A 27,454-nucleotide genomic window follows, 5' to 3' on the forward strand; every position below is an offset into this window, starting at 1 on the left:
CTCCGCCTCTTTTTGAGATTTTCTCTTGTTTCGCTTTCGGAGCGCTTCGCAGAGCTTTGCCTTTGTGGAATCGAACCCGCTGTGTTGGTGCCAACTGTGGCCGGTTGTTTGCGTGTGTTGGAGCACCCTGCTAGGCGCATGTAGTTGCTTTTTATTATGTGATCAGGCGTCGGTGAACGTGGAACGGCGTTTGGCATTTCTACGTGCGTGTATTCTGCGGGCCCAGTCTCGGCGTGAAGTGTTTAAAGCCTTGCTTGCTTGTTGTTGTTGCTTCGTTTTGTTTTTACCGTTCCGGGCGGCTGGGGTGCTAAACGAGGCATGAACAAAAACACCCGACGTGAACAAATTAAGCTGTTTGCAGCGGCATGAAAGCGCCCCCTCGCGGTTTTAAACGAACACTCCATGTGAATGTTTCGCGACCGGTGAAGAAAGCTGTCTTCATAAACGATATGTGGCCTTCTAGGAAAATCCGGCCCCAAGCGACGATCGGTTTAGAGAAAATTTCTATCAGTGATATACCGGAAACGATACGACAGCAGTGAGAGATTTCAGTATTTTTGTTTTATATTTAGAGTGTATAAAATGATGCCACTGGCGCCTACTTCAGTCATGGCGATTCCTACGCAGAAACCCCGAATCGGGTTTAGTATTGAGTCTATTGTGGGTGGAAATCGAATCAGCAAATCGCCTCCGCCGCCGCATTTCTCCCCAAATAGTGAGAGTTCTGAGAGGCCCAGTAGTCCGTTCAGTGATAATAGTTACCCTAGTGATTTCCATCCGGGACATCTTCGGTTCCCGCAAAGCGCCACGGACCTACAAAATGCTCTCCGGTTACCCAGAGGAAGTTGTTCTCCCAGTGACTATAGTTCGCGAATACAACAGTTAAACCACAGTTCCTCACCTCCGGTCGACCTAAACCTCATTAATCGGCATCCAAATTCTCCGGTAGAATGCCAGGATCTATCCCAAACGCGAAGCCCACCCCCTCCACAAACGCGGCTAAGTCCCGAAGATCGTACATCCCCGACCTCATCCCCACAGCCGCTAACCACAGCCACCAAACCAATTGTAGTTCCGGGCATTCCTGCTGGATTGGTGCGTCCGTTTCCTGTACCTCCCCCCAACCACATGAACGACCTCAAAACTCCCCTACCGCATCCACCGTTCCTTAACGCGCAGGAGATGACCAACCTGCACAACCAGCATCTCCTGGCGGCTCAGTTCCAGGCGGCCGCAGCGCTGGCTCACGCCCAAGGATTCCCACCGGCGCATCCACATATGCATCATCCGATGCACCATCCCGGGTCGAACATTCCTCGTGACAGCTACCCGCTGTATCCGTGGCTGTTGAGCCGTCACGGCCGTAATGTGTTCCCGCCACGGTTTCCTGGAAGTAAGTAATGATTCTTTTTTTTATTCCTTTCATTGTACCTTTGCGTATGCATTTATTTTATTGTTATGGCGGGTACTCAACGCGCGATGGCGGTAATTGTGGTTGCAAGAATAGAAAACATCGTTCTCTTGAATGGCAACGGAAATTATGCTGATTCACAGCTCGGAGAGTATGGGTTCTTCGCAACGAGAAGGTACAGTGTAGGCTGTGAGGGACTTTCTAACCGCTATTCTATTGTTACTGGTGAATATAATTTTAGCTACTTAATTTGAATAAGGCTCCACAACTATAGGGGAGAATAGTCCAAAATGAACCAATAAAAACAAGAATACTGAACCATTTAAACGTGGAGATGCAAAATTTACAAAATCAGCTACATTTCACAATGATCTCCAATGAACAACAAGGTTTTTGTGGCTTTCTAACGCTTTTAAAATATGTTTAAAAATGGGCCTGGGAAAAACGCCTGAATGGTAGTGTAAAATGACTCAGTTCCATGTTTAATAAATGGTGATCGCATGGTTTTTTGTTTTCTCTTTACGGATTGAACGAAAATCCTACAGGTGAGATGAAAGAATTTAAGCAGGGTTTTTCAAATTTGAGCAGGGTTTGCAGAAATCGCTCTCAATAGATAACGAACAACAATAAAAGAGAGGCAAAAACTGTTCCGAATCATAACAAGCCATGATAACAAATTTATCAAACTTGTATACACTTGCGAAAAAACAGAATCGGATAAGCAGCCCCCACAGAAAAATGATGATTCTCACTTTGCTTTCGCTCCTTTCGAGTTGGTTATTGCACAGCTGTATAGAACAAGTTGAAATGCATCATCAGAGCCAGTGTTTGCCGCATTTGGAGCTTTCTAAAAGAAATTTATCATGGAGTATAGCCTCCCGAATCAGTTCTCTATCATGACGGCTTGCGAAAAAGTCTCTCGCGATATGTTACATATCGTATATGTATACAGAGATGATAAGTGAGAGACTTATTTATTCTCTTTAGGATTCAATCCCTGAATTTAAGTGAAAATGAATTTTTATTGCAGCTTGATAATTAATAACTGATGTTGAATTGTTATGGTAACATTTATTCACAAATGTCCTACAAAAGATTATATAAGTGAATTTATGAGTAAGGCCATTTTGCTCCGTGGTTGCATTTTTTTGCACACAAAACATTCTTATACGAGATTTTACTAGATGTCAGCTAGCATTCGTTTGACTTTCATCAACAGAATCACACAGTTTCATTTAACCCTTTAGGCAGTGGCAACTATATTGCCACCAACAAATTATATGTTTTTCTGTTTATTAACAAGAGCTCTATTTATTATTTCCCATGTAGTGGCTATATTTGCTACCTAGTAACACCCCAGATCAATTTGAGCCACAAAATAATTGAAATGTCAATTTGAGAACAGTTTTTTTTTACGAACAAATCGTAAGTTTCGAGTGGAAAAAGGATTTTCAGTTATAATTCGTTTAAAAAACGACAAAGATATATTTTTCCCGTTGGTATTAATTTTTTTTGAATCTCCTGTTAGGTTATGGCGTGATTAGCGTGAAAAAATGCTTTGCCTTTCTTGTATATTTGGTTTTTGGATTTTTGTCGAAATAGTGTTTTTTTTCCAAGGGTCCCCCCTTGGGAACAGAAACGCAAAAAAAAAAATTCACTTGTAATGCGTTTTCCGACTAGGAATCTTCACTAAAAAATGTATCGTGACTTGTGTTGATTTGTTTTGGAAGGCAGTGGCAACTATATTGCCACCAGGGTTCGTCCTTCTCGTTTCGATGAGACGAAAATAAGCGATTTTTGGGCCGAAGGAGAATCATTTTTCTAAACCTGTGGCGAGAAACATCTTTCACTAGCTACTTTTTTTCTACTACTACCGTGATGAACTTATACGTAACTAGTCGACCCGGCAGACGTTGTCCTGCATAGTAGGCGAAAATGGACGTTTTGAACTGCCCATGCGAAATTTCCATACGATTCTTAATTTTAGTTTTTCACGATTTACCCAAGCTTACTCGTGGTTTTCGCATTAGGAATTATCATATAAACCCGTCGGAAATGATAACGAACATATTTGCTGAATAAATGAAGAAAATCCGTCAAGCCGTTTTCGAGTTATGCGGATACGAACACAGACCATTTCATTTTTATTATATAGATTATAAAAAATCACGAAAATAAAATAATTTAAAAAAATCTCTAGAAAACTCCTGAAAGATAAACGAAAATCGTGCCTACTTGATAAAATTCTTTTTTCGTTTCATCATTCTTACGCCTCACTTATTTTTCGCAAAAGTTTTCCGTGTGTATTTATAAAATGTTTATGACCGCAACAGGATTCGAACCCAGAACACCAACAAAAATGGCACTGGGTCGCGCTCGCTCTAGTCACACCACGATCATTGTCCTATTCTGTTGAGTTTGGGACAAACGCTTATTGCGAGTTGAATTTGTCCCAACATTTACGAGAGAGGACCATGTTGTTGTCATTGTCAATAAGAAGAAGAAGAAGAAAAAGAAGAAGAAGAAGAATAATAATAATAAGAAGAAGAAGTAGAAGAAGAAGAAGAAGAATAAGACTGCTACCTACGTAAAATACACTTATAGGTCCAGATCCAACTGCCGCCAATGTATGCTGACCAAATGGATGATCTCAAACAACCTGAGGACAATTTCAAAATTAGAATCATGAGCTATCTAGTAGTTAAAGTAATATTTTAAGGTCACAATTTTATGAACCAACTATAACAGAACGTTTCTCTTGAGCAGTGTTGGTAAAATCACTCATAAATCTCAATCAACGAGCGCTCCCGTGCGAACGAAATCGTCTGCGATTTTAAAGGAATGCATCACGCTTGAATTTTTCATGCTAAAACGCATCATTTCACTCATTTGCCAAAAAATCATTTTGGTTTAAAAACGCATTTGAAATCAATTTGGGGGTAATTTATTGCTTATACATAAAAGAGTGTCAAATATTTTATGCGACAAACGTCAATTTACTGTTTTTAACGAAGGAGAACAAAAGAAAACCTACGATGATTCAAATGGATGATTCAACTCATCCATGAGTTTTCAGGTGCTGAGTTGGGTGCGTTTCAACTCACATTTGATTTGAATCATCCATGAGTTTTGAGATTTTGAGTTTTTACCAACACTGCTCTTGAGCTTACGGAAAAGTTTGGAAAAAATGTTTCTTTTATCGGTTTTCGAGACTATGACGAAAAGACGAAAAAATCTATTAAAATAATTGATAAACTTTAATTTCAAATCAAAGCAGTTTAAGGTCACTCCTGACGGAATCCAAGTTTAAAAGTGCTCGAGTTTTCGGGGGCACACCACTCGATACGGAAGCAACGCACAACTGTCATTTTTATTTTTATTATTTTTTTTTTTTTTAATTAATTTTATTTGCTAATTATCTAATACATGCATTCATCTCTTAGACTAGGTGTTCCGTGTTTTCTTAACACTATCATCCTTATTTGCTATGATACGCTTTTAGTTATTATTAATACATTTCAATTGCCTCTGGCAGTTAGGATATTTCCTCTGGTTGAATTGAACTATGTAGGAATTACAATGTTTTCAACTTAAACTAAACTTAACCTATTTTATACTAAGGGTACAAGGAGTTAATCGTTGCAATAGAAGATTGCAACGATTTTTTAATCTAAAATTGAAATTATTTTGTTGGACATTTGTTGCAATGTCTCAATATTAGAAATTCTATGAAGTTCATTGGTACTATACCACGGAGGCAACTTCAGAATCATTTTCAAAATTTTATTTTGAATCCTCTGGAGTGCCTTCTTTCTGGCATTGCAGCAACTAGCCCATATTGGCACAGCATACAACATGGCAGGTCTAAAAATTTGTTTGTAAATCAAAAGTTTGTTCTTAAGACAAAGTTTTGATTTTCTGTTTATAAGTGGATATAGGCACTTAATATATTTGTTACATTTGGCTTGAAGGCCTTCAATGTGATTTTTAAAAGTTAATTTTTGATCTAGCAGAAGTCCTAAATATTTAGCTTCGCTAGACCAATTAATTGGAACCCCATTCATAGTGACAATATGTCTGCTAGAAGGTTTCAAATAAGAAGCTCTCGGCTTATGTGGGAAAATTATAAGCTGAGTTTTGGAAGCATTCGGGGAAATTTTCCATTTTCGCAAGTAAGTGGAGAAAACATCCAAACTTTTTTGCAATCTACTACAAATGACACGAAGGCTTCACCCTTTGGCTGAAAGGCCCGTGTCACCTGCAAATAAAGATTTTTGACACCCTGCTGGTGGTAAATCAGGTAAGCCAGAAGTAAAAAAATTATACAATATGGCCCCAGTATGCTGCCTTGGGGGACACTAGCCCTTACAGGTAATCTATCAGATTTAGTATTCTGATAGTTTACCTGCAGCGAGCGATCTGATAAATAATTTTGGATCAGTTTAATGATGTACAGAGGAAAATTAAAATTCATCAATTTTACAATCAAACCTTCATGCCAAACACTGTCAAATGCTTTCTCTATATCAAGAAGAGCAACTCCAGTCGAATATCCTTCAGATTTGTTGAGCCGAATTAAGTTCGTAACTCTTAATAACTGATGAGTGGTTGAATGCCCATGGCGAAAACCAAATTGCTCATCAGCAAAAATAGAATTGTCATTAATATGAACCATCATTCTATTTAAAATAATCTTTTCAAACAGTTTGCTTATTGAAGAAAGCAAACTGATTAAGGATAACTAGAAGCCTCAGCTGGATTTTGTCCGGCTTCAAAATTGGAACAACTTTGGCGTTTTTCCATTTATCTGGAAAGTATGCCAATTGAAAACATTTGTTAAATAAATTAACCAAAAAGGATAAAGAGCTCTCAGGAAGTTTTTGATAAGTATGTAGAAAATACCATCATCACCCAGGGCTTTCATATTTTTAAATTTTCTAGTAATAGATCTCACTTCATCCAAATTAGTTCCCAACGAAGGGTCAAAAACATTCTCTTGATTGAGAATGTCTTCGAAGCTCCATGTAACCTGATCCTCAATTGGACTAGTGAGAACTAGACTAAAATTATGGGCACTCTCGAACTGCTGAGCAAGTTTTTGAGCCTTTTCGCCATTTGTTAATTAAATTTTATTTCCCTCTTTAAGCGCTGGAATTGGCTTTTGAGGTTTTTAAGAATTTTTGTTAATTTCCAAAAGGGTTTCGAACTGGGATCCAACTTCGAGACATTATTCTCAAAGTTGGTATTTCTCAGAATAGCGAAACGTTTTTTTAATTTCATTTTGCAAATCTCTCCAAATAACTTTCAAAGCGGGATCGCGAGTTTTTTTGGTATTGCCTTCTTCTCACATTTTAAGACGGATCTGTAGCTGAAGATCGTCGTCAATAATAATGGAGTTAAATTTGATTTTACATTTAGGAATTGCAGTGCCTCTGGCTTCGACAATCAAATTTGTCAAAGATACGAGCGCATTGTCAATATCACTTTTGGTATCGAGAGGAATACCAACATCAAAATTCCTATCGATATACGTTAGCTCTATGATAATTAAAAGTAGAGCTGATTGGATTATAAATGGCTTCTTGTGAGATTTCAAACGTCACAGGAAGGTGATCAGAGTCAAAGTTAGCATGAGTTACCAATTGGCCACACAGCTGACTTGAATCCGTTAAAACTAAATCAATTGTAGAAGGATTTCGACTGGAAGAAAAACAAGTTGGTCCATTGGGATATTGAATAGTATAATATCCCGCAGAACAATCTTCAAATAAAATTTTACCATTGGAATTGCTTTGAGCATTATTCCATGAACGGTGTTTGGCATTGAAGTCACCAATTACGAAGAATTTTGATTTGTTGCGAGTCAGAATTTGAAGATCAGCTTTCAACAAATTCTTTTGCTGCCCATTGCATTGAAAAGGCAAGTAGGCTGCAATGAAGGAAAATTGTCCAAAATTTGTTTCAACAGAAACTCCCAAGGTTTCAAAACTTTGGTTTCAAACGAAGAAAATAATTTATGTTTGATGCGTCTATTAATGACAATGGCGACCCCACCACAGGCGCTGTCAAGACGATCATTTCTGTAGATAAAATAATTTGGATCTCTTTTAATGGAGAGTCCTGGTTTTAAATACGTTTCAGTTATAATGGCAATATGCACATTATGAACTGAAAGGAAGTTGAATAATTCATCTTCCTTACCCTTTAGAGAGCGGGCATTCCAATTTAGAACTTTCACACAATTATTTGGATCCATTGAAACGGAGTCCGATAACAATTTTTGTGTGTACTTTATACCAACCTGAACGGCTTCAGGAATGGTATTTGCTTTGAACATTGCATCAATCATGTGATGCAATTGTTCAGTTAAAAATCAAATCGGAAGCAGTCATGCTACCTGAATCGGCAACATGACCGTTATTTTCCGTTGGGACATGGGTATAAACCTCATTTTGAGAAGAGAAATTTTGTCTACCAGCAGCGATGTTTGCATACGTAGGTACATTCGAAAAATTGGAATTTACTGAAGTGCTTGCTACCCGTTGACGAGCAGCAAAATTTGTTTGTGAATTGTGGTGGGTATGAATTGCTCGACCGGTAACCGGTTTCGAAATTTGAGCGTTTGAAAAATTTCTACCCGTCGAATCTGGGATCCGATTGGAATTTCCGTCATCAATTTTGCACGGGAATTCAAAACTTTTTGCGTGAAGGGCATTCCCAGAAATTGGATTTATGATTGCCCCCACAGTTTGCGCACTTAAATTTATTGGAATCTTCTCTCACAGGACATGCGTCCTTGGCGTGAGAGTTTCCACCACAAATTATGCATTTAGCATCCATGTGACAATGTTTGGTTCCATGACCCCACTTTTGGCACTTACGGCACTGGGTGGGTTTTGGAAATTTCCCCAGGCCTGCGGAAATGTTCCATGTAACACGGACATGAGACATAATACAGGCCTTTTCCAAACTTTTCATATTATTTAGTTCACTTTTGTTAAAATGAACTAAATAAAATTCTTGAGAAATGCCCTCTGGGAAGTACCAGAATGGGATTTCTTTTTCATCTTAATTACTTGGACTGGTGAAAATCCAAGTAATTGAGAAATTTCAATTTTAATCTCATCCAGTGATTTGTCATCACTGGGGAGACCTTTCAAGACGACTTTGAACAATCGCTCAGTTTTGTCGTCGTATGTGAAGAATTTATGGCGCTTCTCAGTTAAATAGTGAAGAAGACGTTTGCGATCGTCAAAGGATCCCGGCAAAACGCGGCAGTCACCCTTTCTAGCAATCTGAAATGAAACCTTGATCCCCTGAAGGTTACTCAAAATCTCATTCCGGAAGCCAGAAAACTCGGCAACAGATACCACAATTGGCGGAAGTCTTTGCTTTTTCGCATGAATCGAATCACCTGGGCTAGAGGTAGATTCGATTTGCTCAATTTCATCATTAATCAAATCGAACTGATTGCTCAGTTCGATTGGAGAAGAATTATTTCCGATATTAGAGTTAGAAGGAATATCTGAATTCTCCAGCTTCCTTCTATTTTTCCCGCGCTTGGGCTGGACGGTTTTGAAACCTTGTTTCTTTGAAGGAAGTGGAGAATTCCTCTTGTTTTTGTTTATATACTCATTGCTGAGCGTGGAGACATGACTTTCTAAGAAGTTTTTTCCCAGAACGGTGTCCCTGCAGGATTACCACCGCTTGTCGGAATTTTACTTCCGCAAACGGGTCCAACGTAAAACGAAGGCACGGGTCCTTGCAAAGATCGTAACGGGATCAGTGGGTACAAATAGCGCTAAGAAGCACCGTTGAAATTAAAATAGCTTCGGGTAGTATTAAAAACTTCCTTCCGCAAAGAGAGAAAGAACCGCACAGCACGAAAGCACGATGCGGTCTGACTGTCATTTTTATTATTTCACGCATGCTGCGACGCAGCAAAGCTAAATCAACAAAAATGACAGTTGTGCGGCCTGATGAGAGATAATCATTTCTCCCTCACCAGTGCCGCAAAAAAAATAATGTGTTCGTTTTCTCACTCCTTTCTTCCTTTTCGTGCCATCACCAATTGCAAAAAGAGTAGCCTTTATGGAACAAACAACCAAATACCTACATGTAGTCGATGTGGTGGTAAGGCTATAGTGACCGCATTCTATTGCCCTTTTTGTTGATGTTCTAGGTTCGAGTCCCATTGCGGGCTTAAAAATTTGTAATTACTTAAAAGTGAAAGGAAAAAAAATTCATCAAGTAGGCGGCACGATTTTCGCTTATCTTCTAGGTTTGCTCTAGAGAAAAGAGGGATGGGAGAAAAATGTTTTTCACTACAAACTCCGAAAAAAGATTCTCCTCCGACCCGAAAAACGCTTGATTTCGTCTCATCGGAACGAAAAGTACTAACCCCCTGCTCATAAGAAATGCACGTGCGTTCAACAATATTCTGAAATTGAATTTCGGCTTTGTTTGTTCTGATCTGCTTGTGAATTTCGGCTTTGTTTGTATAAGAGAGAATACATTTTAATAATCTGTTTGATTGATAAGTGTTAGAGCTAAGGAAAAAAGATGGGCAATATTTTGTAGTGAATTATAGAAAATTTATTATCGAATTGTTGAAAGGCAAAAATCGTATTTTGGTGTGTTTGAATTCGAAATTATTTATTACGAGCAGCAGAAAAAAGTGTAGGACGGTTGAAATACCAGTGAGTAAAACCTGAAAAGAAACATAAAACAGTTAATAATCAATCAACAATTTGTAAATACTTACCTGCAGATACGGTGAAACTCCTGATTTCTGAGCAGAATAACTCCAAACGGCAAATAAAGTCTATCTCCTGTTCCTCCTGTATAGATCGTAAGTAGAACCCGGAAAGTGCTAGAATAATGATTCATTAATTGACAAATTATATTTGAGTAGCAGTTTGTCGATAAAATCCACCAACCCAAAGGTAGGGTAGTTGAACCTTTCATCAACACTAAAAAAAGGGATTGGAAAGCATTGTAGAAGGAAAGGAAACAAGTTTATTTGTAAGTACGTTAGATAATCAAATTACTATTATCATTTACAAAGAAAATAAAATTACAGTTTAGCGTTGCTGAAAATCAATCAGCTGCTTAGAAAACTGGTTTCCCTGTCGGGAACAATGATATTCCTAAACAAAATTCCCTTCCAACCTCCCACCTCCTTGGCATCTATGAGGACGTCGTTGAGTCGCTGGCCTCTCGTTAAGTAGATGACATATCATCATTTCCTTTCTTTCCCTAGTAACGGAGAAGATGGGCGTAGCCAGCAATGGTAGCTTTCATGCTTTATAATTTTGAACCTCCAATTGAGTTGAGATTTCCAAAGGACGAAATCAATCTGTTTCTATCGACTTCTCATATGACCTCACAAAGCACATCGATTGAGGCACATATGCGGGACCATCATTGATGGCATAATGTCGATAGAAGCACTTCCACTGCGAGAAGAGTACGAGTTTCTACCCAGTTGATCCTTGACAGTGCTCTTCAGGCACAAAGCCGGCCAGTACCAGGAGCTTCGGTTCGTAGGAAACCACCCATTCCGTGGTGGGATGTCGAGTGTACACAACTTTATCGCAACAAATCCGCTGCGTTCAAAGAATTTCGGAAACACGGTTCTATCGTTCTTCACAAACGGTACATCGCGCTCGAGATCCAGTTCAAGAAACAGGTCAAAGTGAAGAAACGTGGTTATTGGCGCACTTTCGTTGAAGGTTTATCGCGCGAGACTTCAATGAAAACTCTGTGGACCGTCGGGAGAAGAATGCGCAACGCGTCGTCCGTAAATGAAGATCGTGAAAGCTCGTCGCGGTGGATACGCGACTTCGCAAAAAAAGTTTGTCCGGATTCGGTACCGGTGAGGCAAGAGCTACGTGATGCTTTTGCTGACAGGGATGATATGGATCGCCCCTTTTCGATGATTGAATTCTCACTTGCTCTCCTTTCATGTAACAATTCCGCTCCAGGGATGGATCGAATCAGGTTCAATTTGCTAAAAAACCTCCCAGACGTCGCGAAGAGGCGCTTATTGAGCTTGTTCAACCATTTACTGGAGTGCAACATTGTTCCGGATGATAGGAGGCAAGTGAGAGTGATAGCCATCCAGAAGCCCGGAAAACCTGCGTCGGATTATAATTTGTATCGCCCAATCCCGATGCTGTCCTGTCTTCGGAAGTTTTTGGAGAAGATGATTCTCTTCCGGCTAGACAAATGGGTTGAATCGAATAGTGTTTGTCAGATACACAATTTGGTTTCCGCAGGGGCAAGGGAACGACTGTCTTGCGTTGCTTTCTTCAGAAATTCAGCTTACTTTCGCTAAAAAAGAGCAAATGGGCTCAGTGTTGTTGGACATTAAGGTGGCTTTTGATTCAGTTTGCGTTGATGTCTTATCCGACAAACTCCACTCGTGTGGACTTTCACCAATTTTAAACAATTATTTGTACAATTTGTTGTCAGAGAAGCGTATGAGTTTTTCTCATGGTGACTCGGCAACTTCACGAATTAGCTACATGGGTCTCCCCCAGGGCTCATGTTTGAACCCCCTACTTTATAATTTTTACGTCAGAGACATTGATGAATGTCTCATGCCAAATTGCTTGTTGAGACAGCTTGTAGATGATTGTGTTGTATCCATTTCGGGGCCAACAGCGGTTGATCTGCAAGGACCATTGCAAGATACTTTGGACAATTTGTCTCCTTGGGCTTTGAAGCTGGGTATCGAATTCTCCCCAGAGAAAACTGAGATGGTTGTCTTTTCAAAAAAACATAAGCCGGCTAAGTTATCGCTTCAACTGATGTGTAGACAATCACTCATAGCATGTCTTCTAAATACCTCGGGGTCTGGTTCGACTCAAAATGCACCTTCGGGAAGCACATTATGTATCTGACACAAAAATGCCAGAAACGGGTCAACTTCATGCGATCAATAACCGGAACATGGTGGGGTGCGCATCCCGAAGATCTTATCACGTTGTACCGAACAACCATTCTCTCGGTCCTCGAATACGGTAGCTTATGTTTTCAGTCCGCGGCTTAAACACACATGCTGAAGCTTCAACGGATTCAGTACCGTTGTCTCCCTATCGCGTTAGGTTGTATGAATTCGACTCATACGATGAGCCTGGAAGTACTTGCGGGAGTACTGCCGTTGACAGATCGTTTCGCGGAATTATCGCTCCGGTTCCTTATCCGCTGTGAGGTTCTCTCCATTGGTCATTGACAACTTCGAGAAGCTGCTCGAGCAAAACCCTCAATCTCGATTCATGAGTATTTACCACTGGTACATGACGCTGGAGGTAAGCCCATCTTTGGTTGACACCAATCGTGCTAACTTCTTAGACTCTTACAGTTCCTCTGTTACTTTTGATCTGTCCATGAAGCAGGAGGTTCATGGAATACCAGACTTTCTGTGTGCGGAGGTCATACCTCCATTATTTGCAAGCAAATACGGGCACGCCAGTGAGCCGAGAAGCTTTTTTGCAGACGGCTCAAAAATTGATGACTCCACTGGTTTCGGTGTTTTCAACGTTTTTCACAGCGCCTACTTTAAGCTCAAAGAGCCTTGTTCCGTGTATACTGCTGAGCTAGCAGCTATACACTTTTCCCTCGAGCAAATCGCATCCTTACCTCCTGACCACTTTTTCATCTTCACCGACAGTCTAAGTTCCTTGGAGGCTGTTCGGTCATTGAAACCGATTAAGCACTCAGCGTATCTTCTGAATGGGATACGGAAAGCTTTGAGTGCCTTATCACAACGGTCTTACACAATCACCATGACTCATTGCTCGATGAAATGAGAAAGCGGAATCTTTGGCTAAGGTGGGCGCTATGGAAGGTGATATTTACGATCGGAAAATCACCTTCGATGAATTTTTCACATTAGTTCGCCAGGGAACCTTGAACAGCTGGTAACAGAAATGGACAAATGGGGAGTTGGGTAGATGGCTGTATTTAATTCGGCCGCAGGTGTCGAAGCGTCCATGGTTCAAAAAATTGAATATGGGACGAGATTTCATTCGAACCATGTGTCGTCTAATGTCCAATCACTACACTCTAAATGCACATCTTTCCAGGGTGGGGCTCTCGGAAGGAAATCTCTGTGTTTGCGGCGAGGATTATCAGGACATCGATCATGTCGTGTGGGCGTGCGAGGAGCATCGTGACCCCAGATCTGCGCTAACTGTTGTCGGGCCTTGATCTCGAGTACATGTCCCTGGTCCACCAATTTTTGAAAGTTGCTGATGTAAAACTGTAATCATTGTCTGCCCATTTCCTTGTCTGTCGTACCCCATATCGAATTTCTTCCTCTTGTTGTCCATTTCCATGGCTGTCGTTAATCCCTTCCGTATGTCTTCCACTCGTCGTTGTCCCTCAAAAAAAGTTTGTTTGTCCCGTTACAGATGTAAAAATGAGAGGAATGTCAACTTTGTGATCATCAGCATCGTAATTACTTAAGCACCCTAAAATCATTCCTTTCCTACTGTATTATTGTATTCCCTAACCTCGACTAAACCGCGAGTCTTTCGGTTCCCCAAAACTAACTCTATGTATAAGAATCAAGAAATGTATTGTTAAACTTGATTTCGGCTCCGTAACGCTTTACGGCAAATGAGCCTTCCAAATAAACGAAAGATTAAAAAAAGCCAAAAAGACAATTAGGGTTAAATGATCTCTGTAACGACTTGCTCGGCTAAACGACCTGTTTGGCCAAACAACAATTTCGGCCCTGTGACTCGTTCGGCCAAATGACCCCCTCTGCCATACGACTATTTCAGCCAAATTGCATTTTCGGTCAAATTTTCTTTTCTGACTAATCGACCAGTTCGGCCGTATGTCACTTTCGGCCAAATCGTTTCCGACAGAATTCGACTTTTTAATTTATTCATTGAATCGTCTTCAATGGTATCGTACAGATTAAAACTAAACTACATTCTTAAGCCTAGTTTTAAAACAAAGCATTTCTAAGCTTAATCAAACATATCGCACAAAACGTTGAAATTTATCAAACAGGAACTTAAAGGGCTGTTACACCCATAATTTGTCAAGTACATGGGGACAGCGATGAGAGAAGCGTGCCGCTACCTAAGACTAGGAGCGATGAGTTGGGTCTCCGAGAGAAGATCCGGCCAATCTATGTATCCTTTGAAGATGTCGTGGACCAATAATCGTTTTAGTTTCAATCGTCTTCTTGACAAACGTTCAAGATCCACCAGCTGACGACAAGAAGGATAGTCTGGTAAATTTGCATGGTCATAACGATAAGTAAGTAAGAGTCTTCCAAATAAACGAAAGATTAAAAAAATTAAAAAAAAAAAACGATAAGTAACGAAGTCCAAAACGGATGAATGATTTTTGAATACGCTCAATACGAATGACTTGCGAAATGTGGTAAGGATCCCAAACAGGGGCAGTACAGAAACTTCAATGCAAATATGACTGTAAACTGCGATGCATTACGACGAATGAAGCCGAGAACCGTCCAAGCCTCAGCAGTAATTATACAAAATTGAATCCTTGTTTACAAATCACATACGTCCCTTTGAACAAGTAGGTACTCGAGTAAATATGCTCACTCAAACGCAGTCTAGAATCCATTACGACTCCCAAGTCTCGGATAGAAGCGACACGGTCCAGTCCCATTCCATTGATGGTATAGGCGAATGTAGTTGAAGAAAGGCATCGGCAGAAAGTGATCACCATGATCTTGTGATAACGCACATCCCATTTTCATCGCACCAACGTAGCCTACAGTGCAACGCAGTCTAGTAATGATTTGATCACTCTGAAGATTTTGAGATCGTCGCCAAACAGTAGTTTTGCAGATGAGAGTCAAAGGCTTAGGTCGCTTATGAAGAGAACGAAAATTTAAGGCCCTAGCACCCCGCCTTGCGGAAGGAAGGAATGCTGAAGGCCTCGGATCGGGAAGCTACCCAGTCTGGAAAACCCATGTGTCGCAACTAATTCACAGCAAGATGATGTGGTATAAAGTCGAACGCTTTCGAAAAGTCGAAATAAATCGAATCCACCAGTATAGTAACATAACAGGATGGTCTTAGTAGAACGACGTGGAACGAAACCATGCTGGTGTTCCGATATTACATGTTTACATGTTTAGTTGCTGTTTAGTATATGACTTTGTGGATCATACACTGAAAACCAAAACTAAGCGGGCTTGGTAGTCATATGGCTACTGCTTTTGTCTCATACGCAGGAGGTCGTGGGTTCAATCCCAGGTCCGTTCAATTCTCCTACTTTGTATCTTTCTCTTTATTTCTCATGTTCTAGCAATCGCTAGAACTGGAAATGGACTTCCATACCGTTTCCATTACTATTCCATTACTATTCCTATACCTTCAACTTGAGTATTCTATCAGTAATCTGATAGAATTGGAAATGAACTATAGAGCTCGTTTCCTACATCCAATTAGAAATTCCATCAGTTACATTCTCCTATCTATCACATTGGCAGCTCGTTAACCAAGACGGACCTCTGCCTCTCCAACCTAACCCAGAAATTCCAACAAATTCCGCATGAACTCGTGGCAAGTGCAGAGGTATATTCGGCTTGCAGTGGGCGAGTGATTGCATCATCATTTCCTCCCCCTTCCCTATATTGACTTGCATTCTGACGTGGCAGGCGCCAGTATGACCTAACAAATGAGATCACCAGTACTTGTACATTGAAGATGTGTGCTAGTCCCAAGCAAACGTCTGTTGGTTCCCTGTGCAAGAACAGCTGATCTGGTCATAATGGAGTAGCAACTACGAGCAGTCAATCAAGCTCAAGCTCAAGCTCAAGCTCATACACTGAAAACCAAAACTACCCAAAAGTGGCTTGTTTGCACTCAAAACCGTGGTTTGGGCCAATAACCCAAATTTGAGTAAAATGACTTTTCTGGCACTAGGTAGTTTGCCTTTAATCCCATGTAAACAATTTACCCAAAGCTGAGTTTAAGTTATCCAAAGCGGACCTTGATCAACTCAAAATTGAGAATATTGAGTTTACTCAAATTTGGGTTATTGGGCTGAGCAACCCCGGTGAGGTGTTTACATCTTGCTCTAGTTTTGACAACTATCATGGGAAAGAAAGGGAAAACTACCCAAATTTGGGTAATTTTTCTCTGTAATATTCTCAATAGTGCGTATATTGAACTCAAAGTTTGGGTTGATTTATCTATCCGTGTAGATTCCAAGAGTTCGCCAAGACAACATAGTATCGATATACCGCGGTAGTTTTCAACATTGCGCCTACTTCCTGATTTGTGAACAGGGATCATTTTTAGGGTCTGTCTCAATTGGATAATTAAACTGAAATTAAACTTAAAAGTGACATTTCAATAATTATCAAATAACCCTGCTCGCAGAGCAAGATTATTTTTGACAGATATCGAATCATTTTCCATCGATGTCCTGTTGGAATTGCTGGGTAGCACCAGCCATTCTTATAACGGGGTGATTTCTTAATTTTCGAACTGTCACTTTTAAGTTTAATTTTCCAAATGAGACAGACCCTTACAGTTTTCCATAATTCCGGGAACGTATTGTCTTTAATCGATTGATTGTAAAGCAGTAGCAGTGGAGTCGCAAAAGATTCAACACAGCTCTTCAGAAGATAGGGCGTTACGCAGTCCACTCCTGCACCTTTGGACACATCAAGGTCACAAAGAGCCTTCAGCACTTCACGATGGGAGAACTGAAAGTGTGGAAGACGGATTTCATGGACTGAGACGTTGCGGAAACCTGCTGCGTGGGCTGGAGGCCGAGATGTTGCATTGAATACGCTTTGAAAGAATGCCGCAAAAAGGTTCGCAGACTTGTCAGGTGTATTGCAGTTGGCCAGAATCAAAAAGTTTCATATTAGGAGCAGATTCTTCTAATTGCTAGGTCGAGAAATCTGTCAGTTGTCACGCTGACTTCAGTCGTTTAGCAAAATAGGACAGTCAATACTCCAAGAAGCGGGCGTAGGGCGTAGTCCGTTTTGTGTTCAAAACATGACAGTTATTGCATTTTAAATATTCAGCAAGGCATTCGGTGACCTGATGGTCACCAGCACACCTCGGACAACAAGCAGGATTCTTGCAGGACGTAGCTTTGTGACCGTATTCTGAGCAGTTGAAACAGCGCAACAAATCCGTGGCGGTGGCGTAGCCACGGGAGTGGTTTTAGACATAACCTCCCCCCCCCCCCAGAGACACAATTTTTAGAAAATTATTTTTTTTCGATGTAAATTTATTTACCACAACCAAAACATGAAATATATCTTCTACGAAATCCGAATTAACTCGAAACATGGCATAAGGCACAAAAGTCTGTGGTTCCTTCTTTTGAAACACCCTTTGCCCGGAAAACGCAATCAAAATATGAGATCTTCTTAACTTTATGCCAAGGGAATAAAAGCCAAACGACTCAATGCCAAATCTTCCAATTCTAGGTTGAATACCCTTTTTAATATTAATTCTGTTCTGGTGATTGCTCATCCATTTGATAATTTTGGTCTTTCGGGTGAGCTTCGTTCAGGAGTTTTTTCTTCAATAGAATCCAATACTCTTGCAAAGATGTAGAATAGAAACGCGGTATACGTAACGATGTCGTCTGTAACAATAGTCCCTATTAGTAGGCATATATTATATGTCCAAACGTCATTTCACGTCACATTGACACCATTAAAAAAATCCAGATGCACGCACCATTAACTGCTAAAAAACCCCGTAGCCATACCCTAAAACTGCATATGTCACACACCATGCCTGTGCTGATCCCCCTCGCTATCTCTAAAACTCTCTTCCCGGAATCAAAATAATAAAACATCGTTGCTTCTCTATTTATCAAAGGCATTAACACTCCATTCATACATTATTACTTTTTTATTCAAACACGCTTTCGTCTGGTAACGACCTCATAAAAATTGAATCAGCTGAGAATGCTTTGCACTGCATAGGTACTGACAAAAAAACAACCCAAGGGGAAAAGTTGGTAAATCACGCCATGTAAATAGAAATGAGCCTACATATGATTTCTTGTTTAAAACTGTACTGTGTGCTTTTGCATGGAAATTAATTTTAAACCCTTAAAAATTGTTCTACAGCAAAATACATTGAATAGAAGTGCATTTCGTGCCACCCTCCCCTGATTATAAAAGAGCGATGGACATTCTAAAAACTAACAACGTGTGCGCTGCGCATTAGGAACGGTATGACACTTTTATTTTTTTTTTTACATCGACTGTGACTGTTTTGATTGGCTTCTGCGCACAATCGCAGCATGGTATCGCACATGACGGCGAGCGAAGGATTTGACGGGCGATGATGATCGTCTACAGGGACATGTTGGAAAAATTCGCTCATACTACCAAGCGGGGATCAGTTACCCTCCGTCGGCAGTACGCCACCGGGTGTGAATGATAATATTTATTTTTAATTTTCCCTTTTCCCTCCTCAATGTCAATCCTATAGAAAACGACACCTTGGAATAGATTAATAACCTTAATGAAATAGGATGTGTATGTTCGCGTTCGCTGAAAGTCATGCTAATAGCAATTATTTTGTGCTAGTTAAAAATACTTGGATTAGAGGTGAAAGACATAGACGGCGATGCTTGTCGCGAGGTTGCTGAAATTCTTCGTAGCTTCCATTAGAAATTCTTTGTAATAACTACTTTTTCACTGCAATTTCTTAAAAAATCCCAGGGGAAACTCTTTGGATTTTTTTTCCAGCAAATTGTTTCGAATTTCAGAAGGTTGCTACTCCATGATTGATCAGAACGGGTGCAAATTTCACTGCGATCCAAGTGAATAGTGGTTGGGATCTTCCATTTATTCTCGAAGTGCACGTTTCAGTTAGGGCTTCCATTTCTCCCGTTCAACTTCCCTAATTCAAAATCGTAGTTTCCTGTCTTTTATAAAATCTTTGTTCAAATTTTGTCGTAAAATATAGTTATATAGGGGAGAACGGTCCAAAATGCACCCCTGGGGCAAAATGGCCTCACTCATAAAATCACTCATATAATCTGTTGTAGTACATTTATGAACGAATATTACCATAACAATTCATAATTACTTATCCATCATTGAGCTCCATTGGAAAAAATTAGCAAAATCCCTTCATATTCACTCAAATTTAACGATTTGCTATTCTTCCACCACATCCGTAATATTGTAGTTCAATCCATTAAGAAAATACAAACAACCATGCGTTCACCATCATTTTGCATGCAATTGAGTCATTTTGGACCACCATTCGGGCGTTTTGCCCCAGGCCTATTTTTAAAACATTTTTTTAAATGCGTTAGGAAGTCATGAAAACCTTATTGTTTTGAATAGGAGATCATTGTGAAATGTAGCTGGGATTGTAAATTTTGCACCTATACGTTGAAATGCTTGGGTATTTTTGTTTATATGAGCGAAAACATCGAAAAAGCTTAAGGGGTGCATTTTGGACCGTTCTCCCCTACATTCGACATCAGGGAGGCTTGCTTGCTTGAGGACAAAATCTCAAATGATGAAAGAGTTGTTTAGCCTGAGCCTGAGAAAGATTTTGTTCAGTTCGAAAAGCGTTTACTCCTTCTACAAAACGTTCACCATGTCACAAGTAGGGGAAGAGGCCCCAAAACGCCACCCCGGGGCAAAACGACTTTCGGGTATTCACTTATATTTACCATGATTGAGATAACCTTAATAAAACTAGACGTGAAATTATGTAGGTTAAACGAAAAAAGTTTCAAAATAGTGTATGGGAAGGTCGGAAAAACTGAAATTTTCCACATTTTGATGAAACATATAACATTTCGGCGAGGCAAAACGCCCTAGTGGAACTATCCTACAATGTACTTGCGTCTCCACGCACTGTCCATACCAGAATGCTAATGGGCTGACGCATGGTACATTGTTCCCTAAGAGCTGCCTGCTAAAAGGGGTTTTGCCTCATGAGTTTTCCGGCAACGAAATATCACCACTTTTTTGAAATGTGAATATTATCAATAGGATTTAGATTTTTTCTTATTTTTATATGGCATCAGCTAGCTATATTGTTTAACTGTTGCGTGAGGTAGAAACACCCATGGAAATCGTTATAGCTAAGGCATAAAAGCAGTCTTTGCTTAGCTAGGGCATATTGCCCCTCCTTCCCCTATCAACATCTGCTCTGGATCAAGAGTGAGATCTGCAGTGTCCTGATTAGCTCCACTATGTGCTACTTCTCCATATTAAAAAAAAACTTTTTCAGGTTGTACCCGCATTTTTTTTCAGTTTTTGGACAACGACGGCTTCGAGAGATTCTCTTCAATTATCGCCAAAATATTTCTAATATGAACTATTCTTATACTCGACGACTTTTTGTTAGTGCATAGAATCTTTGGTCTTCTGGTCAACTTTGAAGGATAAACCATTTTTATTCATGTACGTCCACATGAACACGTTTTGTATTTAAAGCAGATGAAATATTTGAAATGACAATTCTTCCATTCGAAATAAAAAAGAGCTGTCAGGCGAGTGCTTGATTGCCGTACTTTAACGATCCTGACTATACATTTTTTTTTAGTCAAACTTTGCTTGAAATGCCGAACAGCACCTAAAACGCATCAAATTGCAAAAGTTTTGCGAGTATTTGTTGTAAGACAGTTGTAATGATCGCATACTAAAGACATAAAATCTGTTTTTCCATCAAGATCTGTTAGCCCACCAATATTATAAAATATTCAAATGAAATATTTCAGAAATATCTCAAAATACAAACGAGTCTGCGGAATATGAGTCTGTTGAATCAAAAAGGATTGAAGGTCCAAAAAACCTTTGACAATAATAGGACAAATCTGCCAAAGTGGTCACTGCTATTGCCTCAGTATTTGCGAACATTGATAGCTCTGCTGTTTCACCACAGACACTAAATTTTTAATTCGACTTCACAACGCTTACCGACATTTGAGCCTATACAAACTGGTTCTTTGTCTCGCCTTTCTTCAACACGTGTTGGAATGCACCGTATGATTCTGTAACATTTTCAATTGTGACTTAAACTTCAAAAGTGAAATAAAAAGTGAGATGATGCTCGTAAAAAATATAATTGATACCCCAAAATCCGTTATCATCAAATTAAAAAAAAAATAAGACAATTATTACAAAATATTTTAGTATGTTGTTCATTTCCCGGGAAATTCGGGAAATTGAATACATAAATCACGGGAATCGGGAATCCCGGGAAATATGATTTTCCGGGAAATCGTTTCCGGGAATGGAAGACCTAGTTTCAGCAGCTTGCGAAAATTCTGATCAATAACGGCGCCAGTTAGTTGGGAAAAGGAGGGAATGTTAGTTACTAAGTACCGAGAATACCTCTGGATCTCCACAATTACCACGGGTGTGTTAGTTGGGAAGGGTTATCACCATGAAAATCGATGTGACCTATGCAACTGTATTATCATTTCCTTATCATGTTCAATTGTTCATCCTTCGCGAGGATGAACAATCAATCATTCAAAGTGAGCGATTGTTCATTTGAATTTTGGATTAGGCGCCCGCGTCATTATTTCTTTAACGTAAGGAAAGTGATTAAAATTAAAAATAAGGAGATATTCAAGGCTGTTAAACCACAACCACAGTAATAGGAAAGCTAATGTCAATCACCATCCATTATTTTATCTCAATTTGAGGTTAAATAAGAATGTACAGCCAGACATATTTTGTTAATTTACGTTTATTTTTCATAACTTTTTTGTGTGGATTATGAGTAAGTTTTGTTCACTCTTATGGATACCATTATTGCAATTGAAATGGTTTGTCTAAACAGAGTGAGCAATAATTATTACCGTTTACATAAAAGTAGATATGTGTTGAAGCAAAGACATAACTACAGCAACAGAAAGTTTTCCAACCACGGAATGTGTGGCTGGACTAAGGTAAACTGTTAATCTTGTTGTTATTTACCTTGTTCATTAAACGACTGAAAAACTGAAAAAATAAAAACAAAAAGACTGAAAGTCTGAAAGATTGCAACACTTTGAGGCTGAAAGACTAGGTGACTGAAAAATTTAAAGACTAATAGACTGGAAAGCTGAAATATCAAAACACTGAATGATTGAAAAACTGAAAGACTGAATGACTGAGGGACTGAAGTATTTTAAGACTGGAAAAATTAAAGACTGAAACTCTGATAGATTGATAGACTGAGAGATTGGAATGCTGAAAGATTTTAAATATTGAATGTCTTAAAAACTGAAAGCTGAAGGTTTGAAAAACTGATAGATTGGAAGACTGGAAAACTTCTAAATCTGATCGTAAACTGAAAAACTAAAAAAAGGAAAGACTGAAAGGCTGAACGACTGAAAGACCGAAGGACTGGGAGACTGGAAGATTGGAAGAGTGAGAGGCTGGAAAAACTAAAAAACTGAAAAATTGAATCACTGAAGACTGAAAGAATAAAAGATTTTCAAAAAGAATAAAAAAGAGGAATTAACTATAAGATTGAAAGGACTGGAAAATTGAAATACTGATAGATTGGAAAACTGAAAGAAACTGAAAGATTGAAAGACTGAAAGATTAAAAAATTAAAAACGCTGAAGTACTAAGCAACCTAAAATTCTAATGATTAATTATTTTAGAGCGTCTTAGGGGAAATGCTACAAGGTTAAAAGACTATTATTCTTCCATTTACTTCCACTATTCACTTTTTATGTATCAACAACCAGATACGTATTTCGTTTCCTACTTGGAAACTTCTTCAGTGTTTGTTATCGACTGAAGAAAAACATTGCTCGTTAACTTTAAATATGGTGTGTAGGTAGAACGGTAGGTAGGTAAAAATTAGGGCATGTCGCTTGGACCGATTCGTCGTCGTCCCGTGGGTAGTAATTTAAACAGCCAGGTATATCCGTTTCCTTGATCTTTGTTAAGTAAGTTTAATTGTTTTTGTTTGTAAATTTCTAAGCTTTCCGCTACGTCAAGTTTCCAAGGATTTTGTATTTGTCTGAGAAGTGATATGTTGTCTTTAAATAATTGATGATCTTCGTTAAATATATGTTCGGACAACATATCAACATACACAACAGACAACATATCACTTCTCAGACAAATACAAAATCCTTGGAAACTTGACGTAGCGGAAAGCTTAGAAATTTACAAACAAAAACAATTAAACTTACTTAACAAAGATCAAGGAAACTAACTAAAATACTGTAATATGAAGAGTCGTTAGACGCTTTCATACCTTCCTATATGTTTAACTCTCAAAGAATTGTCCATCCATAACACGAATCCCCATCAAAGGAATTCATTCTCAAAACTTAAAAGGTGCAGCCAAAATCGGGTTGATGATAGTTAATTGATGATCGGCGAGTCTTCCACACTGGGACCAGGGAAAACAACGAAAGGGGAACGAACGAACACACTAGAAAATATTTACGTTATTAGTGTATGGCCCCTATTTGCTTAGCGTGTATGGTGGGGCTAGTGAAACGAGTATGGTGGCGTCAAAAGCAATCCAAATAAATCTTCTCACAAGATTCTAATTTTGGTTTTGTGGCTGTTAGAGATTGAAAGGCGTGATAATGAAAATAAATCGATTCTTCACAGGGCCAATATTTTACACAATAGAAGGTTGATCCAAGACGAATTTTTGTCAAAGCACAACCAGTTCGGCTACGACAGAAAGTTGCGGTTTGTAGTAGAATCATAAGCCTGCAACAGAGGGAGATGGTGCAGAACATTTCTCGCTTAACTTTTCAAAAGGACCTAAGTAACATTTTTTTCATGAATTAATTTGAGTACTGCAATCAAAAACTTTCACGTGTTCTTGTTGATTGCGCTATTCAAATTAATTCATGAAAACATGTTACTTAGGTCCTTTTGAAAAGTTAAGCGAGATTTATTCGAATAGGTGGCACCTATAGCGTTTCAGCGGTTGACGTGTGGCTGACGTTAGCGTCGTTAACAGCCAAATGAAATTGATTTACAAGATTGTTTCTTAGGTTTCATTTTTTCATCAAATTTCAAATTGTCATATCAAACAATTTTAATATATTTAGTTACGCCAGTTTTGTTGGAAAACAGAGACATAAGATACCAACATAATTGTCTTTTAATATTCATGGATGATGGTACAACATTCCTCAATGCATCAAACTGTAACCCTTTTAAGAAGTACAAAAAATAATCGCTTGACGACGACAGGGAGTATGCATCGATAGAAGAATGACAAGCGCGTGTCGCAAGGTGAGGCGGCATTTAATTCATTCAAAAATTGATTGGGGAAGATCCATTAATCACGTAAACCAAAAAAAATCCATTTCAAAGCCCTCCCCCTTTGTCACACTTTCTGTATGAAGCATTTGTTACGGAATTTATGGATGTTCCTTCAATTAAATTTTGATGGCGTCATTATTGGTCCGAGCAGCAGCAGATAGATACAGTGATATCCACATTTTATCACTCTCTGGTGAATTTTAAAGCGATAAAATATGACTAAATCGGAAAAAAAATTATTCTCAATTTGGAAAAGTTGGAAGAGCAAAGTGCGTGAACCATACCCGTTATTTCATGTCAAAAATGCTTCTTCACAGGTACTTAGAAGTTCCACAGACGGTAAAGTTTATTCATGAAAATCATTGTAGTTTGCAGTATTATTCACGAAAACAAAAAGAACGACTAATATTTTTTGGGGTGGCAAAATCGAGTCGAAAACGTGTTAAAACCGGAACGTGATGAAATCGGGTCGAAAACGTGATAAAGGTAGACAAAATCGAGGAGTTACAAAATCAGGTCAACACTATACTGTAGTCGAGTTTTCAACGGTTTGAGGATAAATCATCGCGATGCTGTCGTCGGCAAAATGAGAAACTTTGTCGCAAGCTTCTGACTTTGGTATTGTTTCTATTAGTGGTTCAAAACGCGCATTATTTTAAATACAGAAATTGGTTCTTTTCAGAACTACTGTAGAAAACAAAATAAAAGTGCTTCCCCAACCACCCAGACCATTGATTCCATATAATTTTCATTGATCACCACGTGGTTGTGCTGCATTTCCTTGAGAAATTTTCCTTTGGTTCATCCTTTTCTTCTCTTCAATGGTGGTTCTAAAAAAAAACTGATTTAATTTCAACAAAGTGACTTTTCAATCACTAACAGACACCATCCTATCACACCAAACATCGATGCCACCCGAACAGCTCATTTGTGCGCAATCGACCCTTTTTGCAGAAAGCTGGTATTGAGAAGAACTGATTTTCTTTCCAATTGTACCTTTCGATTCAGCCAGCATGGTTACACCATATTGCTTTGAATAACTAACAGCAACTCGGTCACTTGGTCACTCGATGATTTTTCGCCAAGACGCCATCATTTAGAACACATTTTCAGCAAGTCTGCATATAAGGTAACAGTCAAATTAATTAGTCACTGTGCATTGGTCCTGATCCTGACCGATTTTTTTATCAATGCGTGTTTCTAATCATTAACAGCAATCGAACGTTTGTTCTTACCCTGCATTGAAATTTCACTCTTTATGTTGCTGCTGTTGGCGACAGCCATTTATTTTCTGCTGGGAGCGGCGCTGCTACCGGCATCATCGTTGCGACAGATGAGTGCTGCTGTCGGCGACGACCACTCGCCACCACGACGCAGACCAAAGAGCTATCGCTGCCATAGTTGAGGTTAAACGATCTGCAGTAATCAGACCTAACGACCATCAACGATGCGATGGTTTTCTGTTGAGTCTCACTTAAAAAATAATAAAAACTTATCAATAAAGACGCGGAAAATAATACTATTCTAGGGGAACATGGATCTTTTCCAACAAGTTTGCCTTAAATAGATGTAATTTCTATGGCATTATGTGCCTACCCATACGCTTAAACCTGGTTGAATTGTCCCTGAACCGTATGAATACAGGTAATCTTCGTTATAACGTACCCCTGATATAACGTACACTCGATATAACATACATTTTTCCCAGATATTACGTACACTTTTAAAAATATTTTTGATTTCATTAATAGTTTTTTTTTTTCAAAATAATTATATCAATTGTCATGAACATTCGTCTAGAGATCAAATCATCTTCTAGAGTCTGAATTTATCATTAAGAGACATTATGTTTGCTCTTTTAGCACTGAAGGAGCTAATCTGAGACACGATGGGGTCGTGACCCATCAAATTGTATATTTTGACTATCATAATGCAATAGAAATTGCACACATTCGGCTACAATATCGTTTAAATTTGAACTACTTTTTTTACACCCAACCATCGGATGTCAGATAGTCTTACAATTCTGCATTAGAACCTGCCAAAACCTGTATAAGAACTGGGCGGCTCCACCCCACTACCCCGAATGACAGTACCCCGAAGGCCACTACCCCGAATGGTACAGTACCCCGAATGGGACACTACCCCGAAATCCATTACCCCGGAAGGCCATTACCCCGAAAGTATTTCAATACAGATACCGATGAATCGCGAAATAAAAAAAAATGCAAAGTATAAAAAATATGCTACTTAGAGTTACTTAGAGAAACGCAATAAAGATTCTGTTTAATCAAACTTTTTTTATTTACGTGTAATTAACTTGGACTGTCGTTCTACGCCATTATTATCTTGGAAAGTGCTATTGTACGAGAGAGGTGATAATGATTTTCTAATTTATAATTTATTTGAACACTGTCTTCAATTTATGGATTGCGCATGCATTGCCTTTGGCATTGTTGAAGCGTTTCTGTATTCTCCGTCGACGTGAACGAAATAATACGGAGTCCAGATTTGTACTACAATCCATACTCGAGTATGCTACGAATCAGTGCACAATACAGCGATTTGAGAGCATGGACATCATCGAACTGTGCTGTGTTACGCCGTAAGAATCCCAGCAAAGCGTTTACCTTGGCGATGGTAACTGAGACATGTTCAGTGAAACGGAGCTTGCTGTCGAGAACGATTCCAAGGTCTTTGGTCGATGTAACTCTCTGAAGCGCGTTAGGTGACTCAGAAAATAGTCGTAGATTACAGAAAATCGGCAGCGAGTGAATGATATGGCTATGCATTTC

General features: G+C 39.2%; 1 protein-coding gene across 1 annotated transcript; it reads left to right on the top strand.

Annotated features, from left to right (window-relative positions):
* Nucleotides 1-176: 176 nt before the first annotated feature.
* On the top strand, nt 177-26,064 carry LOC134202854 (homeotic protein empty spiracles-like). The gene is made up of 2 exons (XM_062677837.1): nt 177-1,393; nt 25,874-26,064. The coding sequence occupies exons 1-2, from the start codon at nt 583-585 to the stop codon at nt 26,062-26,064; spliced, it is 1,002 nt and encodes a 333-aa protein (XP_062533821.1). The 5' UTR covers nt 177-582.
* The last annotated feature ends 1,390 nt before the right edge of the window (nt 26,065-27,454 follow it).

The sequence above is a fragment of the Armigeres subalbatus genome, unplaced genomic scaffold (assembly GCF_024139115.2).
Source record: "Armigeres subalbatus isolate Guangzhou_Male unplaced genomic scaffold, GZ_Asu_2 Contig1479, whole genome shotgun sequence".
NCBI classification, from domain to species: Eukaryota; Metazoa; Arthropoda; class Insecta; order Diptera; family Culicidae; genus Armigeres; species Armigeres subalbatus.